The 15,693-nt window shown below is 45.1% G+C and overlaps 1 protein-coding gene across 4 annotated transcripts in view; it reads left to right on the top strand.

Moving 5' to 3' along the window:
* Positions 1 to 15,693, top strand: part of LOC106605988 (disintegrin and metalloproteinase domain-containing protein 22) — a 114,014-nt gene that overhangs the window by 60,186 nt on the left and 38,135 nt on the right. For all 4 annotated transcript variants that reach the window (XM_045718976.1, XM_045718978.1, XM_045718977.1 and 1 more), the window contains one exon: positions 9,005 to 9,068. In XM_045718976.1, coding sequence (XP_045574932.1) covers positions 9,005 to 9,068 — 64 coding nt within the window. The remainder of the gene's footprint in view (positions 1 to 9,004; positions 9,069 to 15,693) is intronic.

Here is a 15,693-nt window from a genome sequence, read left to right as displayed (position 1 = left end):
TATTCCCTCCACAAGGCAATCAAACAAGCTAAGCGTCAGTAGAGAGACAAAGTAGAGTCGCAATTCAACGGCTCAAACACGAGACGTATGTGGCAGGGTCTACAGTCAATCACGGATTACAAAAATAAAACCAGCCCTGTCGCGGACACCGACGTCTTGCTACCAGACAAATTAAACAACTTCTTTGCTCACTTTGAGGACAATAACCTGTGGGCTCTCCTTCACTATGGCCAACGTGAGTAAAACATTTAAACGTGTTAACCCTCACAAGGCTGCCAGCCCAGACCCACTCCAATTGCTGGTTATCAAGGGGCAAAGTATTGACACGTTTTTTTGAATTGAGAGACTAGCTTAAAGTTTACTTTACTGACCATCATTTTCACTTGTCCGACCGCATGCATTATGAGTTTCTCACACCACTGGCCTATCTGGGTGATGTTTTTTCTCGCCTGAATGATCTGAATCTAGGATTACAGGGACTCTCCACAACTATATTCAATGTGCGGGACAAAATAGGCTATGATTAAGAAGTTGGAGCTCTTTTCTGTCTGCATTAACAAGGACAACACACAGGTCTTTCCATCATTGTATGATTTTTTGTGTGCAAATGAACTCAAACTTACGGACAATATCAAATGTGGTATAGCGAAGCACCTGAGTGAGTTGGGTGTGCAATTACGCAGGTACTTTCCCGAAACGGATTATACAAACAACTGGATTCGTTATCCCTTTCATGCCCTGCCTCCAGTCCACTTACCGATATCTGAACAAGACAGCCTCATCGAAATTGCAACAAGCGGTTCTGTGAAAATTGAATTTAATCAGAAGCCACTGCCAGATTTCTGGATTGGGCTACGCTCAGAGTTTCTTGCCTTGGCAAATCGCGCTTTTAAGACACTGATGCCCTTTGCAACCACGTACCTATGTGAGAGTGGATTCTCGGCCCACACTAGCATGAAAATTAAATACAGGCACAGACTGTGTGTGGAAAATTATTTAAGACTGATACTCTCTCCAATACAACCCAACATTGCAGAGTTATGTGCATCCTTTCAAGCACACCCTTCTCATTAACCTGTGGTGAGTTATTCACAATTTTTGATGAACAAATAAGGTTTTATATGTAGATGGCTAAATAAAGACCAAAATGATTGATTATTATTATACTATTATTTGTGCTCTGGTCCTATAAGAGCTCTTTGTCACTTCCCACAAGCCGGGTTGTGACAAAAACTCACACTCATTCTTATGTTTAATAAATGTATTGTATAGTGTGTGTGTGGCAGGCTTACAAGCTTGGCAAAAACAACATTTGAGAGTGAGCTGACACTGGTGCTAGAGGGGGTGCGTAGCTGGAGGTTCAATGTTTGAAGGGGTACGGGACTATAAAAAGTTTGGGAACCACTGTAATAAACCATCCACCATGAGACTCAGAGAAAACTGTTGTTCTTGTAGTACTTTATGGTAAAACAAAATGAAAAAGCACATTGTGACAGTGTGACCACTGTGTTACTGTTTACAGACAGACATTGTGACAGTGTGACCACTGTGTTACTGTTTCCAGACACACATTGTGACAGTGTGACCACTGTATTACTGTTTACAGTAATCCACCATCCTGATCCTCCATCCTGACCACCCTCTCTCTCCTAGCCTGATCCACCATTCTGACCGTTGCACTCTCATTGTGTGTAAGCTCGCGAGATCAGGATGGTGGATCAGACAGTCTGTCTTCTGTCCTGGCTGACATTTAGTCTTCCGTGTGTGTGTGTGTGTGTGTGTGTGTGTGTGTGTGTGTGTGTGTGTGTGTGTGTGTGTGTGTGTGTGTGTGTGTGTGTGTGTGTGTGTGTGTGTGTGTGTGTGTGTGCGTGCGCGTGTGTGTGTGTGCGTGCGCATGTGTGTGTGTGTGTGCGTGTGGGTGTGTGCGTGCGTGTACGGTCTGGCAGAGACAGTTGGTGCTGAAGGTGAACTCTGTATGTGGAGCATCATCCCAGCCTGGATGTGAGGTGTGTTTGTGTGATGTTGACCCTCATTCCTATAGTACACACTTTGACCTGAGCAATCTCCTAAAAAGCTTCTGATAACGTTAATTGATGATGTCCGCTTCACAGTCGCATGTCAGCCTGCATACACACACACACACACACACACACACACACACACACACACACACACACACACACACACACACACACACACACACACACACACACACACACACACACACACACACACACACACACACACACACACACACACCTCAGCCTAGTTTACAGGGACAAGGGAACCTTCACATTTATGCTGGATGGGAAATTGTTTTATGAGTGTTTAAGATGATTGCTGCCCGTAATGACAGAGGACGTTTACCTATCCTTCCTGAGTGTGTGCGTGTGTGCGCGCGTAGTAACCCAGAGTAACCCACAGTAATACCGTATTGTAGATAGTGTTGAAGGCAGTGGAGAATACACTCTATATCGTATATCAATATCCAGTCATTGCAGATTGCACCATTTTATGGTCTATATTTGAACTGCCTGAACCAAGACAATATTATAGACTGTTTTCCTTGACGGAGAAAGGCCTAAAGGTGGTGGTTAAGGCTAGTGTTGGTTAGTAGTGTTGGTTAGAAGTGCTAGTTAGTGGTGTTGGTTAATTGTATTGGTTAATATTGTTGGTAGTGTTGGTTAGTAGTGTTAGTTAGTGAATGAAATGAATGAATTACATTTTATTTTCGTGTCAAATCGCCAATTGGTAACCCATCCCTTATGGGATTAATTGACACATAAACAAACATTACAATAATTTACTGTGGTAATTAAATGATAATACTTCTTCCGGTGTTCTCTGCATTACACATCGCATAAAGAGTGAAAAAAAAGTAAGGTAAAAATCAATACATAATAGTAAATAAGGTTATCCAAACAATAATGACATCCCTAGAGCAGTAAAATAATATACATACATACTGTACATACATACATACAAACATACATAACATACAGTTGAAGTCGGAAGTTTACATACACTTAGGTTGGAATCAGTAAAACTCGTTTTTCAACCACTCCACAAATTTCTTGTTAACAAACTATAGTTTTGGCAAGTCGGTTAGGACATCTACTTTGTGCGTGACACAGTAATTTTTCCAACAATGGTTTACAGACAAACTATGTCACTGTATCACAATTCCATTGGGTCAGAAGTTTACATACACTAAGTTGACTGTGCCTTTAAACAGCTTGGAAAATTCCAGAAAATGATGTCACGGCTTTAGAAGCTTCTGATAGACTAATTGACATAATTTGAGTCAATTGGAGGTGTACCTGTGGATGTATTTCAAGGCCTACCTTCAAACTCATTGTCTCTTTGTTTGACATTATGGAAAAATCAAAAGAAATCAGCCAAGACCTCAGAAAAAATAATTGTAGACCTCAACAAGTCTGGTTCATCCTTGGGAGCAATTTCCAAACGCATGAAGGTACCACGTTCATCTGTACAAACAATAATACGCAAGTAGAAATAGCATGGGACCACGCAGCCATCATACCGCTCAGGAAGGAGACGCATTCTGTCTCCTAGAGATGAATGTACTTTGGTGCGAAAAGTGCAAATCAATCCCAGAACAGTCCCAGAACAGTAAAGGACCTTGTGAAGATGCTGGAGGAAACAGGTACAAAAGTATCTATATGCACAGTAAAACGAGTCCTATATCGACATAACCTGAGAGGCTGCTCAGCAAGGAAGAAGCCACTGCTCCAAAACCGCCATAAAAAAGCCAGACTACGGTTTGCAACTGCACATAGAGACAAAGATCGTACTTTTTGGAGAAATGTCCTCTGGTCTGATGAAACAAAAATAGAACTGTTTGGCCATAATCACCATCGTTATGTTTGGAGGTGTAACGGATGTCGTATGAAGTGGACCAAGGCGCAGCGGGTTGAGTGCTCATTTTAACTTTTATTAAACACTTAACGAAATAAAACAAGAAAACGAACGAACGCACAGTATTGTAGGCTACACACACACAGCTATGCAAAAACAACTTCCCACAAACCACAAGTGAAAAAAGGGCTACCTAAGTATGACTCCCAATCAGCAACAATGATGTACAGCTGTTCCTGATTGAGAGCCATACCAGGCCAACAAAGAAATACACAACCTAGAAAATCATAGAAATTCAAAACCACAACAATACCCAAAACCCCCTACAACACAAAACAAACACACCCCTTTTACATAATAACATACCCAATAAACCCCGAAACACTCTAAACAAACGCCCCCTGCCACGTCCTGACCAAACTATAATAACAAATAACCCCTTTACTTGTCAGGACGTGACAGGAGGAAAAAGGGGGAAGCTTACAAGCTGAAGAACACCATCCCAACCGTGAAGCACTGGGATGGCAGCATTATGTTGTGGGGGTGCTTTGCTGCAGGAGGGACTGGTGCACTTCACAAAATAGATGGCCTCATGAGGAAGGAAAATGATGTGGATATATTGAAGCAACATCTCAAGACATCAGTCAGGAAGTTAAAGCTTGGTCGCAAATGGGTCTTCCAAATGGACATTGATCCCAAGCATACTTCCAAAGTTGTGGCAAAATGTCTTAAGGACAACAAAGTCAAGGTATTGGAGTGGCCATCACAAAGCCCTGACCTCAACCCTATAGAACATGTGTCACGGGTGTCGTAGGGATTGGACCAAAACGCAGCGGGAACGTGTAAGCTCATCTTCTTATTTTATTAAAGAAGGAAAACAAAAGAAACACGTATACAAAAACAACAAACGACACTAAACAGTCCTGTCAGGTGCACGAACACAAAACAGGAAACAACTATCCACAAAATCCCATAGAAAAACACCCCTCTTAAATAGGACCTTCAATTAGAAATACTCGAAACAAACACCCCCTGCTACGCCCTGACCAAACTACAATAACAAACAACCTCTTTTACTGGTCAGGACGTGACAACATGAAAAAGTGCGAGCAAGGAGGCCTACAAACCTGACTTAGTTACACCAGCTCTGTCAGGATGAATGGGCCAAAATTCACCCAACTTATTGTGGGAAGCTTGTGGAAGGCTACCCGACATGTTTGACCCAAGTTAAACAATTTAAAGGCAATGGTACCAAATACTAATTGAGTGTATGTAAACTTCTGAGCCACTGGGAATGTGATGAAAGAAATAAAAGCTCAAATAAATCATTCTCTCAACTATTATTCTGACATTTCACATTCTTAAAATAAAGTGGTGATCCTAACTGACCTAGACAGGGAATTTTTACTTGGATTAAATGTCAGGAATTGTGAAATGTATTTGGCTAAGGTGTATGTAAACTTCCGACTTCAACTGTATACAGATAAATAAATACAGAATATTTTTTTTTAAAGTTAGCAGAAGTCATTTGAACCCAGTCTGGCACGAAGAGAAGATTCATATGGGAGACAAGCATACAGTATAGACAATCTATATACACACACACCATTTACCACATAGAAGCTAAATATTTGTACAATTGAATTATAGGTAGCCCTTTTTCTTTTATTCTAGGCTTTATCTAAATATTCCACAAACGGAAATACACAATGGACAGAATACTATTTCACTTTCTCCTCAGCCACATAATGCCAAGGAATATCTGATGAGCTAGCATTTTTCGTGGTAGAAAGGGCAATAGAGGATAAAATGAGTTTCATTCTCTTTTTCTTCGAGGTCACAATAGTTACATAGTCTTTTCTCTTCCATTTCACCACAATACCGACCTGTTTCAATACGCAGAGGCAATATCCCCTATCTTACCTGTGCACATAGCGATCTCTTGCTTTTAGGTAGGTTATACATAATATTTCTCTCACACACCAATTCACCCTTAAAAAAAACAAAAGGTTCTCAATTTGGGTTTATGATTAATCTTGTGTTGTTAGTTAGTCGTGTTACTTACTAGTGGTAGTGTTGGTTAGTAGTATTAGTAGTGTTGGTTAGTAGTGTTGGTTAGTCGTTTTGGTTAGTAGTGTTGGTTACTAGTGTTACTAGTGTTGGTTAGTAGTGTTAGTAATGTTGGTTAGTAGTGTTAGTTACTAGTGGTAGTGTTGGTTTGTAGTGTTGGTTACTAGTGTTAGTAGTGTTGGTTAGAAGTGTTGGTTACTAGTGTTAGTAATGTTGGTTAGTAGTGTTAGTAGTGTTGGTTAGGAGTGTTGGTTAGTAGTGTTGGTTACTAGTGTTAGTAGTGTTGGTTAGAAGTGTTGGTTACTAGTGTTAGTAGTGTTGGTTAGTAGTGTTGGTTACTAGTGTTGGTTAGTAGTGTTAGTAGTGTTGGTTAGAAATGTTGGTTACTAGTGTTAGTAGTGTTGGTTACTAGTGTTGGTTACTAGCGTTAGTAGTGTTGGTTAGTAGTGTTGGTTAGTAGTGTTAGTAGTGTTGGTTACTAGTGTTAGTAGTGTTGGTTACTAGTGTTAGTAGTGTTGATTAGTAGTGTTGGTTACTAGTGTTAGTTGTGTTGTTTAGTAGTGTTGGTTACTAGTGTTAGTAGTGTTGGTTAGAAGTGTTGGTTACTAGTGTTAGTAGTGTTGATTAGTAGTGTTGGTTACTAGTGTTAGTAGTGTTGTTTAGTAGTGTTGGTTACTAGTGTTAGTAGTGTTGGTTAGTAGTGTTACTAGTGTTGGTTAGTAGTGTTAGTTACTAGTGGTAGTGTTGGTTTGTAGTGTTGATTAGTAGTGTTGGTTACTAGTGTTAGTAGTGTTGTTTAGTAGTGTTGGTTACTAGTGTTAGTAGTGTTGGTTAGAAGTGTTAGTAATGTTGGTTAGTAGTGTTAGTAGTGTTGGTTAGTAGTGTTGGTTAGTAGTGTTGGTTACTAGTGTTAGTAGTGTTGGTTAGAAGTGTTGGTTACTAGTGTTACTAGTGTTGGTTAGTAGTGTTGGTTAGTAGTGTTAGTAGTGTTGGTTAGAAATGTTGGTTACTAGTGTTAGTAGTGTTGGTTACTAGTGTTGGTTACTAGTGTTAGTAGTGTTGGTTAGTAGTGTTGGTTAGTAGTGTTAGTAGTGTTGGTTAGAAGTGTTGGTTACTAGTGTTAGTAGTGTTGGTTACTAGTGTTGGTTACTAGTGTTAGTAGTGTTGGTTAGTAGTGTTGGTTAGTAGTGTTAGTAGTGTTGGTTAGAAGTGTTGGTTAGAAGTGTTGGTTACTAGTGTTAGTAGTGTTGGTTAGTAGTGTTGGTTAGTAGTGTTAGTAGTGTTGGTTACTAGTGTTGGTTACTAGTGTTAGTAGTGTTGGTTAGTAGTGTTGGTTAGTAGTGTTGGTTACTAGTGTTGGTTACTAGTGTTAGTAGTGTTGGTTACTAGTGTTAGTAGTGTTGGTTACTAGTGTTAGTAGTGTTGTTTAGTAGTGTTGGTTACTAGTGTTAGTAGTGTTGATTAGTAGTGTTGGTTACTAGTGTTAGTAGTGTTGTTTAGTAGTGTTGGTTACTAGTGTTAGTAGTGTTGGTTAGTAGTGTTACTGGTGTTGGTTAGTAGTGTTAGTAGTGTTAGTTACAAGTGGTAGTGTTGGTTTGTAGTGTTGGTTAGAAGTGTTGGTCACTAGTGTTAGTAGTGTTGGTTGGAAGTGTTGGTTATTAGTGTTAGTAGTGTTGGTTAGTAGTGTTGGTTACTAGTGTTAGTAGTGTTGGTTAGTAATGTTGGTTAGTAGTAGTGTTAGTAGTGTTGGTTAGAAATGTTGGTTACTAGTGTTAGTAGTGTTGGTTACTAGTGTTGGGTACTAGTGTTAGTAGTGTTGGTTAGTAGTGTTAGTAGTGTTGGTTAGTGGTGTTGGTTACTAGTGTTAGTAGTGTTAGTTACTAGTGTTAGAAGTGTTGGTTAGTAGTGTTAGTAGTGTTGGTTAGTAGTGTTGGTTACTAGTGTTGGTTACTAGTGTTAGTAGTGTTGGTTACAAGTGTTAGTAGTGTTGGTTAGTAGTGTTGGTTACTAGTGTTAGTAGTGTTGGTTAGAAGTGTTGGTTACTAGTGTTAGTAGTGTTGTTTAGTGGTGTTGGGTACTAGTGTTAGTAGTGTTAGTTACTAGTGTTAGTAGTGTTGGTTAGTAGTGTTGGTTACTAGTGTTAGTAGTGTTGGTTAGTAGTGTTGGTTACTAGTGTTAGTAGTGTTGGTTAGTAGTGTTAGTAGTGTTAGTTACTAGTCTTAGTAGTGTTGGTTAGTAGTGTTGGTTACTAGTGTTAGTAGTGTTGGTTAGTAGTGTTGGTTAGTAGTGTTAGTAGTGTTGGTTACTAGTGTTGGCTAGTAGTGTTGGTTAGTAGTGTTAGTAATGTTAGTTATTAGTGTTGGTTAGTAGTGTTCTTTATTAATGTAAGTAGTGTTAGTTAGTAGTGTTAGTTATGGAGAGGAGGCTCATTTACAACAGACCTGCAGTGTTTTTATGTCCTGACATGTACCAGTATAAACATGTACCAGTATAAACATGTGCCAGTATAAACCATCCATAGACATGTACCAGTATAAACCATCCATAGACATGTACCAGTATAAACCATCCATAGACATGTACCAGTATAAACCATCCATAGACATGTACCAGTATAAACCATCCATAGACATGTACCAGTATAAACCATCCATAGACATGTACCATTATAAACCATCCATAGACATGTACCATTATAAACCATCCATATACATGTACCAGTATAAACCATCTATAAACCATCAATAGACATGTACCATTATAAACCATCCATAGACATGTACCAGTATAAACCATCCATAGACATGTACCATTATAAACCATCCATAGACATGTACCATTATAAACCATCAATAGACATGTACCATTATAAACCATGCATAGACATGTACCATTATAAACCATCCATAGACACCTATCCCTCTTAGTGCCATTACAGACACACACAGTCCTCATCAGTTACTGTAGAGAGGAGAGAGAGCGCTGGCATCCATCTTGTTTACGTCTGCAATGGCTGGCGGTCATATTGATCTCTCTTTTTCTCTCTCTCTGTCAGTGGGATGTTCTTTGATGGGAATCACACCTACATGATCGAGCCTGGAGGAAAGGACCGCGTCAGCGTGAGTACCTCGGCTAAGCCTGGCCTTGGCCATCCATTCACACATGCGCGAGCGCACGCACGCACGCACGTACGCACTCACACACACTGTGTAATAGTAGTCGTCTGGACTGAATGGGACTAGAAGCTCTTGCAGACCGGACCGTGAATGCAGATCACAAAGCAGACTACCCTTAAGTTACACATCCCATAATTAACATTGACTTCAGAGTAGAGAGATTATCCACTAGGACAGAGCAGAGTTGACCAGCCAGTTAGTTCATGAGGAATAGAGAGTGATATAATTAAGCAATAAGGCACAAGGGGGTGTGGTATATGGCCAATATACCACGGCTAAGGGATGTTCTTAGGCATGACGCATCGCGGAGTACAGCCTGGATGCAGCCCTTAGCCGTGGTATATTGTCCATAGACCACAAACCCCCGAGGTGCCTTATTGCTTTATAAACTGGTTATCAACGTAATTAGAGCAGTAAAAATAAATGTTTTGTCAGACCCATGGTCTGATATACCACGGCTGTCAGCCAATCAGCATTCAGGACTCTAACCACCCAGTTTATAATACAGTATATGGTTGTATTTATGAGGGAGAGCTGATGGTTTAAAGCAGCATCTGTCACCCTGAGAGAAAAGACCAAGCTCTGATTCTGATGTGTTGATGTGAGAGACACTATCTTCTGCGTGTGTGTTTAGGGTGGAGGTAATCAGGAAGGGAAGAAAGGTATATTCGTTTGTGTGCAGTGAGTGTGCAGTGTTTCCCCTAGGATTCTTTTCAGCAGTGGCGGAAATGGTAGGGGGATGAATTACTACTAGCGTTTGCGCAATGACATGCTAGCTGTTCCCATAGACATCCAGTCATTGAGCCAACGACTATCAATTTAAAAATGCATCTTGGCAGAAATATATACATAAATAATATGTGTGCGTGCGTGTCTATGTGTGTGTGTGCGTGCGTGTGTGTGCGTGCATGTCTATGTGTGCGTGTGCATGTCTATGTGTGTGCGTGCGTGTCTATGTGTGTGCGTGCGTGCGTGTGTGTGTGTGTGCGTGCATGTCTATGTGTGTGCATGCGTGTCTATGTGTGTGCGTGCATGTCTATGTGTGTGCGTGCGTGTGCGTGCGTGTGTGTGTGTGTGCATGTCTATGTGTGCGTGTGCGTGTCTATGTGTGTGCGTGCGTGTCTATGTGTGTGCGTGCGTGCGTGTGTGTGTGTGCGTGCATGTCTATGTGTGTGTGTGTGTGCATGTGCGTGCGTGCGTGCGTGCGTGTCTGTCTGTCTGTCTGTCTGTCTGTCTGTCTGTCTGTCTGTCTGTCTGTGTGTGTGTGTGCGTGTCTGTATTTGTGTGTGTGTGTGTGCGTGTCTGTATTTGTGTGTGTGTGTGAGCGAGCACAAGTGCCCGTGCGGGTTTGTGTGTGTGTGTGTGTTTTTCAGGCATATAGAGCCGCCTTCTTAAAATGCATATCCATCTGACAGGTTTACCGCCTTATGGTGGAGAGAAGAGAGGAGAGGGGAGAGAGAGGAGAGGGGAGAGAGAGGAGAGGGGAGAGTGTAAAATGAGAAGAAGGATGTGAAATGAGTCAGGGAGAAGGAGGGAAGAATAGAGAAAAAGGGAGAGAGGAATGGACAAGTGGGAGTGAGGGAGAAAGGAATGGACAGAGACAGTGGGAGTGAGGGAGAGAGGAATGGACAGAGAGAGTGGGAGTGAGGGAGAGAGGAATGGACTGAGACAGTGGGAGAGAGGAATGGACAGAGACAGTGGGAGTGAGTGAGAGAGGAATGGACAGAGACAGTGGGAGTGAGAGAGAGAGGAATGGACAGAGACAGTGGGAGTGAGGGAGAGAGGAATGGACAGAGACCGTGGGAGTGAGGGAGAGAGGAATGGACAGAGACAGTGGGAGTGAGGGAGAGGAATGGACAGAGAGAGTGGGAGTGAGGGAGAGAGGAATGGACAGAGACAGTGGGAGTGAGGGAGAGAGGAATGGACAGTGGGAGTGAGGGAGAGGAATGGACAGATACAGTGGGAGTGAGGGAGAGGAATGGACAGAGACAGTGGGAGTGAGGGAGAGAGGAATGGACTGAGACAGTGAGAGAGAGGAATGGACAGAGACAGTGGGAGTGAGGGAGAGAGGAATGGACAGAGACAGTGGGAGTGAGGGAGAGAGGAATGGACTGATACAGTGGGAGAGAGGAATGGACAGAGACAGTGGGAGTGAGGGAGAGAGGAATGGACAGAGACAGTGGGAGTGAGGGAGAGGAATAGACAGAGACAGTGGGGGTGAGGGAGAGAGGAATGGACAGAGACTGGGAGTGAGGGAGAGGAATGGACAGAGACAGTGGGAGTGAGGGAGAGGAATGGACAGAGACAGTGGGAGTGAGAGAGAGAGGAATGGACAGAGACTGGGAGTGAGGGAGAGAGGAATGGACAGAGACAGTGGGAGTGAGGGAGAGAGGAATGGACAGAGAAGTGGGAGTGAGGGAGAGAGGAATGGACAGAGACTGGGAGTGAGGGAGAGAGGAATGGACAGAGACAGTGGGAGTGAGGGAGAGAGGAATGGACAGAGACAGTGGGAGTGAGGGAGAGAGGAATGGACTGAGACAGTGGGAGTGAGAGAGAGAGGAATGTACAGAGACAGTGGGAGTGAGGGAAAATGAGGGGGTGAGAGAGAAACAAAAATGAACAACACTGGGACCCTGTGGCTTTGTGACATCTGTTTTAGCAGCCTCCTTCATCCTTCCCTCCCTATCTTCCTCTCCTCCTCCACTCCTTCTCTCCCTCTGTCATTCCTCTGTAGTCTTCCTGGAGGGACGGAATAATTGAAGCAAGGGAGTGAGTGGGGGAACGAGGGAAAATTGCACTCCAAGATCTCTTAACTCAGAAAATCTCTGCAGCGCTCTGCTAGACACACACACAGTGTGGCATCTATAAGTTGTTAGCCGTTAGCATCCTGGCTCCAGGAAAAGGCCATGCTGTGCTGCTGTCAAGCCCAGTGTCGGCTGTCAGTTTCTGGGCTTAGAGCTGCTGATACGCCTGCCTTCTTGGGGCTACTCTCTCTCTCTCTCTCTCTGACAGTCTGCTTGGTGTGCAGTTCATTCTAAGAGGCTTGTCACACATACACACAGATGCCTGCTGGAAAGATCAAGTAGTGGCCTCCCTGCCCTGCATGCCAAGTTTGATACTCACACCCACAGACACACACACAGACACACACATACACACACACACACTCACCCACACACACACAGACACACACACACACACACTCACCCACACACACTCACCCACACCCACAGACACACACACACACACACACACACACACACACACACACACAGCCAACACACACACAAACACACACACACACACACACACACACACACACACACACACACACACACACACACACACACACACACTCACCCACACACACAGAAACACACACACACTCACCCATACACACTCACCCACACACACACCCACAGACACACACACACAAACACACACAGACACACACACACAAACACACACACACACACACACACACACACACACACACACACACACACACACACACACACACACACACACACACACACACACACACACACACTCACCCACACACACAGAAACACACACACACTCACCCACACACACTCACCCACACACACACCCACAGACACACACACACAAACACACACAGACACACACACACAAACACACACACAGAGAGCTGTACTTGCATCCTCTCTGCAGTGTTCTGTTTGTACACCCTCTATCAGCAGACTTTGCTTTTAAAGTTTATTTTTAGTGTTTTCCTTCACCCTGCTTCAGTGTGTGTGTGTGTGTGTGTGTGTGTGTGTGTGTGTGTGTGTGTGTGTGTGTGTGTGTGTGTGTGTGTGTGTGTGTTCTCAGATGTTATCAGGCAGTAGTGTTAGGTAAACATGCCCCACTGTGTGCCTGTCTGTCAGCCAGTCTGTTTTAGAATAAAGTATTTACACAACTGTCAGTCAATCTAGTTTACAGAGCTCTTCACAAAATAATGGTAGACCCAGACACATCTAAAACCCAAGATGTGTTCACACAAACAGCAAGCGGAGCAAACAGGTTCCAAGCTGACGCCTGGCTGATCTGGTGATATGATCCGGTTGGATGTGACTTTTATAAGACCGAGACGGCATGACAGTTAGTGTGTGTGTGTGTGTGTGTGTGTGTGTGTGTGTGTGTGTGTGTGTGTGTGTGTGTGTGTGTGTGTGTGTGTGTGTGGCGGCATAACTCCTGTCTGCCATATGGCTAATCCATCTGCCCTCCTTCGACCTGGACAGAACCAAAACCACCAAGCCAGGCAGCAGGAAGGCAGCCAAGAGGAACCAGAACCAGGGAACCAAGAGAAATCAGAACCAGGGAGCCAGGCAGCAGGAAGGGAGCCAAGAGGGACCAGAACCAGGGAGCCAGGCAGCAGGAAGGGAGCCAAGAGGGACCAGAACCAGGGAGCCAGGCAGCAGGAAGGGAGCCAAGAGGGACCAGAACCAGGGAGCCAGGCAGCAGGAAGGGAGCCAAGAGGGACCAGAACCAGGGAACCAAGAGAAATCAGAAGCAGGGAGCCAGGCAGCAGGAAGGGAGCCAAGAGGGACCAGAACCAGGGAACCAAGAGAAATCAGAAGCAGGGAGCCAGGCAGCAGGAAGGGAGCCAAGAGGGACCAGAACCAGGGAGCCAGGCAGCAGGAAGGGAGCCAAGAGGAGCCAGAACCAGGGAGCCAGGCAGCAGGAAGGGAGCCAAGAGCAACCAGAACCAGGGAGCCAGGCAGCAGGAAGGGAGCCAAGAGGAACCAGAACCAGGGAGCCAGGCAGCAGGAAGGCAGCCAAGAGAAACCAGAACCAGGGAGCCAGGCAGCAGGAAGGGAGCCAAGAGGACCCAGAACCAGGGAGCCAGGCAGCAGGAAGGGAGCCAAGAGGGACCAGAACCAGGGAGCCAGGCAGCAGGAAGGGAGCCAAGAGGGACCAGAACCAGGGAGCCAGGCAGCAGGAAGGGAGCCAAGAGGGACCAGAACCAGGGAACCAAGAGAAATCAGAAGCAGGGAGCCAGGCAGCAGGAAGGGAGCCAAGAGGGACCAGAACCAGGGAACCAAGAGAAATCAGAAGCAGGGAGCCAGGCAGCAGGAAGGGAGCCAAGAGGGACCAGAACCAGGGAGCCAGGCAGCAGGAAGGGAGCCAAGAGGAGCCAGAACCAGGGAGCCAGGCAGCAGGAAGGGAGCCAAGAGAAACCAGAACCAGGGAGCCAGGCAGCAGGAAGGGAGCCAAGAGGAACCAGAACCAGGGAGCCAGGCAGCAGGAAGGCAGCCAAGAGAAACCAGAACCAGGGAGCCAGGCAGCAGGAAGGGAGCCAAGAGGACCCAGAACCAGGGAGCCAGGCAGCAGGAAGGGAGCCAAGAGAAACCAGAACCAGGGAGCCAGGCAGCAGGAAGGGAGCCAAAAGAAACCAGAACCAGGGAGCCAGGCAGCAGGAAGGGAGCCAAGAGGAGCCAGAACCAGGGAGCCAGGCAGCAGGAAGGGAGCCAAGAGGAGCCAGAACCAGGGAGCCAGGCAGCAGGAAGGGAGCCAAGAGGCTGACTAACATGGCTCTATGTGGGCAGGATGTTGGGACTGGGATTCTGGGATCGGTTCTCTGCAAGATGCTGCTGCTGTAGCAAAATCTGTGTGTGTGCGTGTTTGTGTGTGTGTTTGATGTGTGTGTGTGTGTGTGTGTGTGTGTGTGTAGGAGGGAGATTATGCTGAGTTGTCTTTGTACAGAAGACCATATGTCTGGCTCTCACGGTTGTGCCACCCCCTGCCCTGCACCACCCTGCACTTCCTGTCTCAATAAAAGATAGATGTTATTATAGGGAATGTGAATTAAAGCTTCCATGTTTGGGCACTCCTCTCCTTTGCATAGAAATATGATTAACAGAATGTATAGACATGGTTGTTTCTCCCTTGTGATGCTTCATGAGTGCACCGTAATGGTGTCTGTCTGGATTGTGTACATCTGTGGGCTGTTAGTACTCAGAGCACATAGAAAGGTTGTGGTGATCAGCATCACAGAATGTAACATTCCAAAAACAGCCCTGGATGGTGGATTGGCTGGCTTACAAAGAACCAGTCATCTCATGGGGATGCTCAGTGGATTCCCTCTCTGTACCCAGGACTTCCCAGACTACCCAGTTCCTCAGACTGTGCTGGGGCCAGGGCTGGTTGGGGAGGTGTGGGGGATGGGGCTTGATGGAGACGTGGTGGTGAGGGTGGAGGGTGTGAAGACGGGGGGGGGGGGTTAGTGGTGGTGAGGGGGGGTTGAGGACTAGGGGGATCCTTTGTGGCCTTTAGCCAACCCCCTTCATGCACTCTAATGCAACACACACACACACACACACAAACACAGGACGAATCCTTGGAACTCCTAAGCCTGAATGAAAGGGGTGCAGCCCCCCCCCCCCACACTCTATATTAATTCATCCGCGATACGGTCTCCCCCAGCAACCCAGGCCACGCCCTGTTCTTTTGTCCAAGGACATCTGAGCCCATCTGTGTGAGACCCTAATCCTACTCACGACACACACCCCGTGGAGTGCCTGTGTGTGCGTGTGCGTGTGTGTGT

This window comes from Salmo salar, chromosome ssa05 (assembly GCF_905237065.1).
Source record: "Salmo salar chromosome ssa05, Ssal_v3.1, whole genome shotgun sequence".
Taxonomy (NCBI): domain Eukaryota; kingdom Metazoa; phylum Chordata; class Actinopteri; order Salmoniformes; family Salmonidae; genus Salmo; species Salmo salar.
Note: the sequence above shows the minus strand (reverse complement) of the source record. Positions and strands in the feature narration are given on the sequence as shown.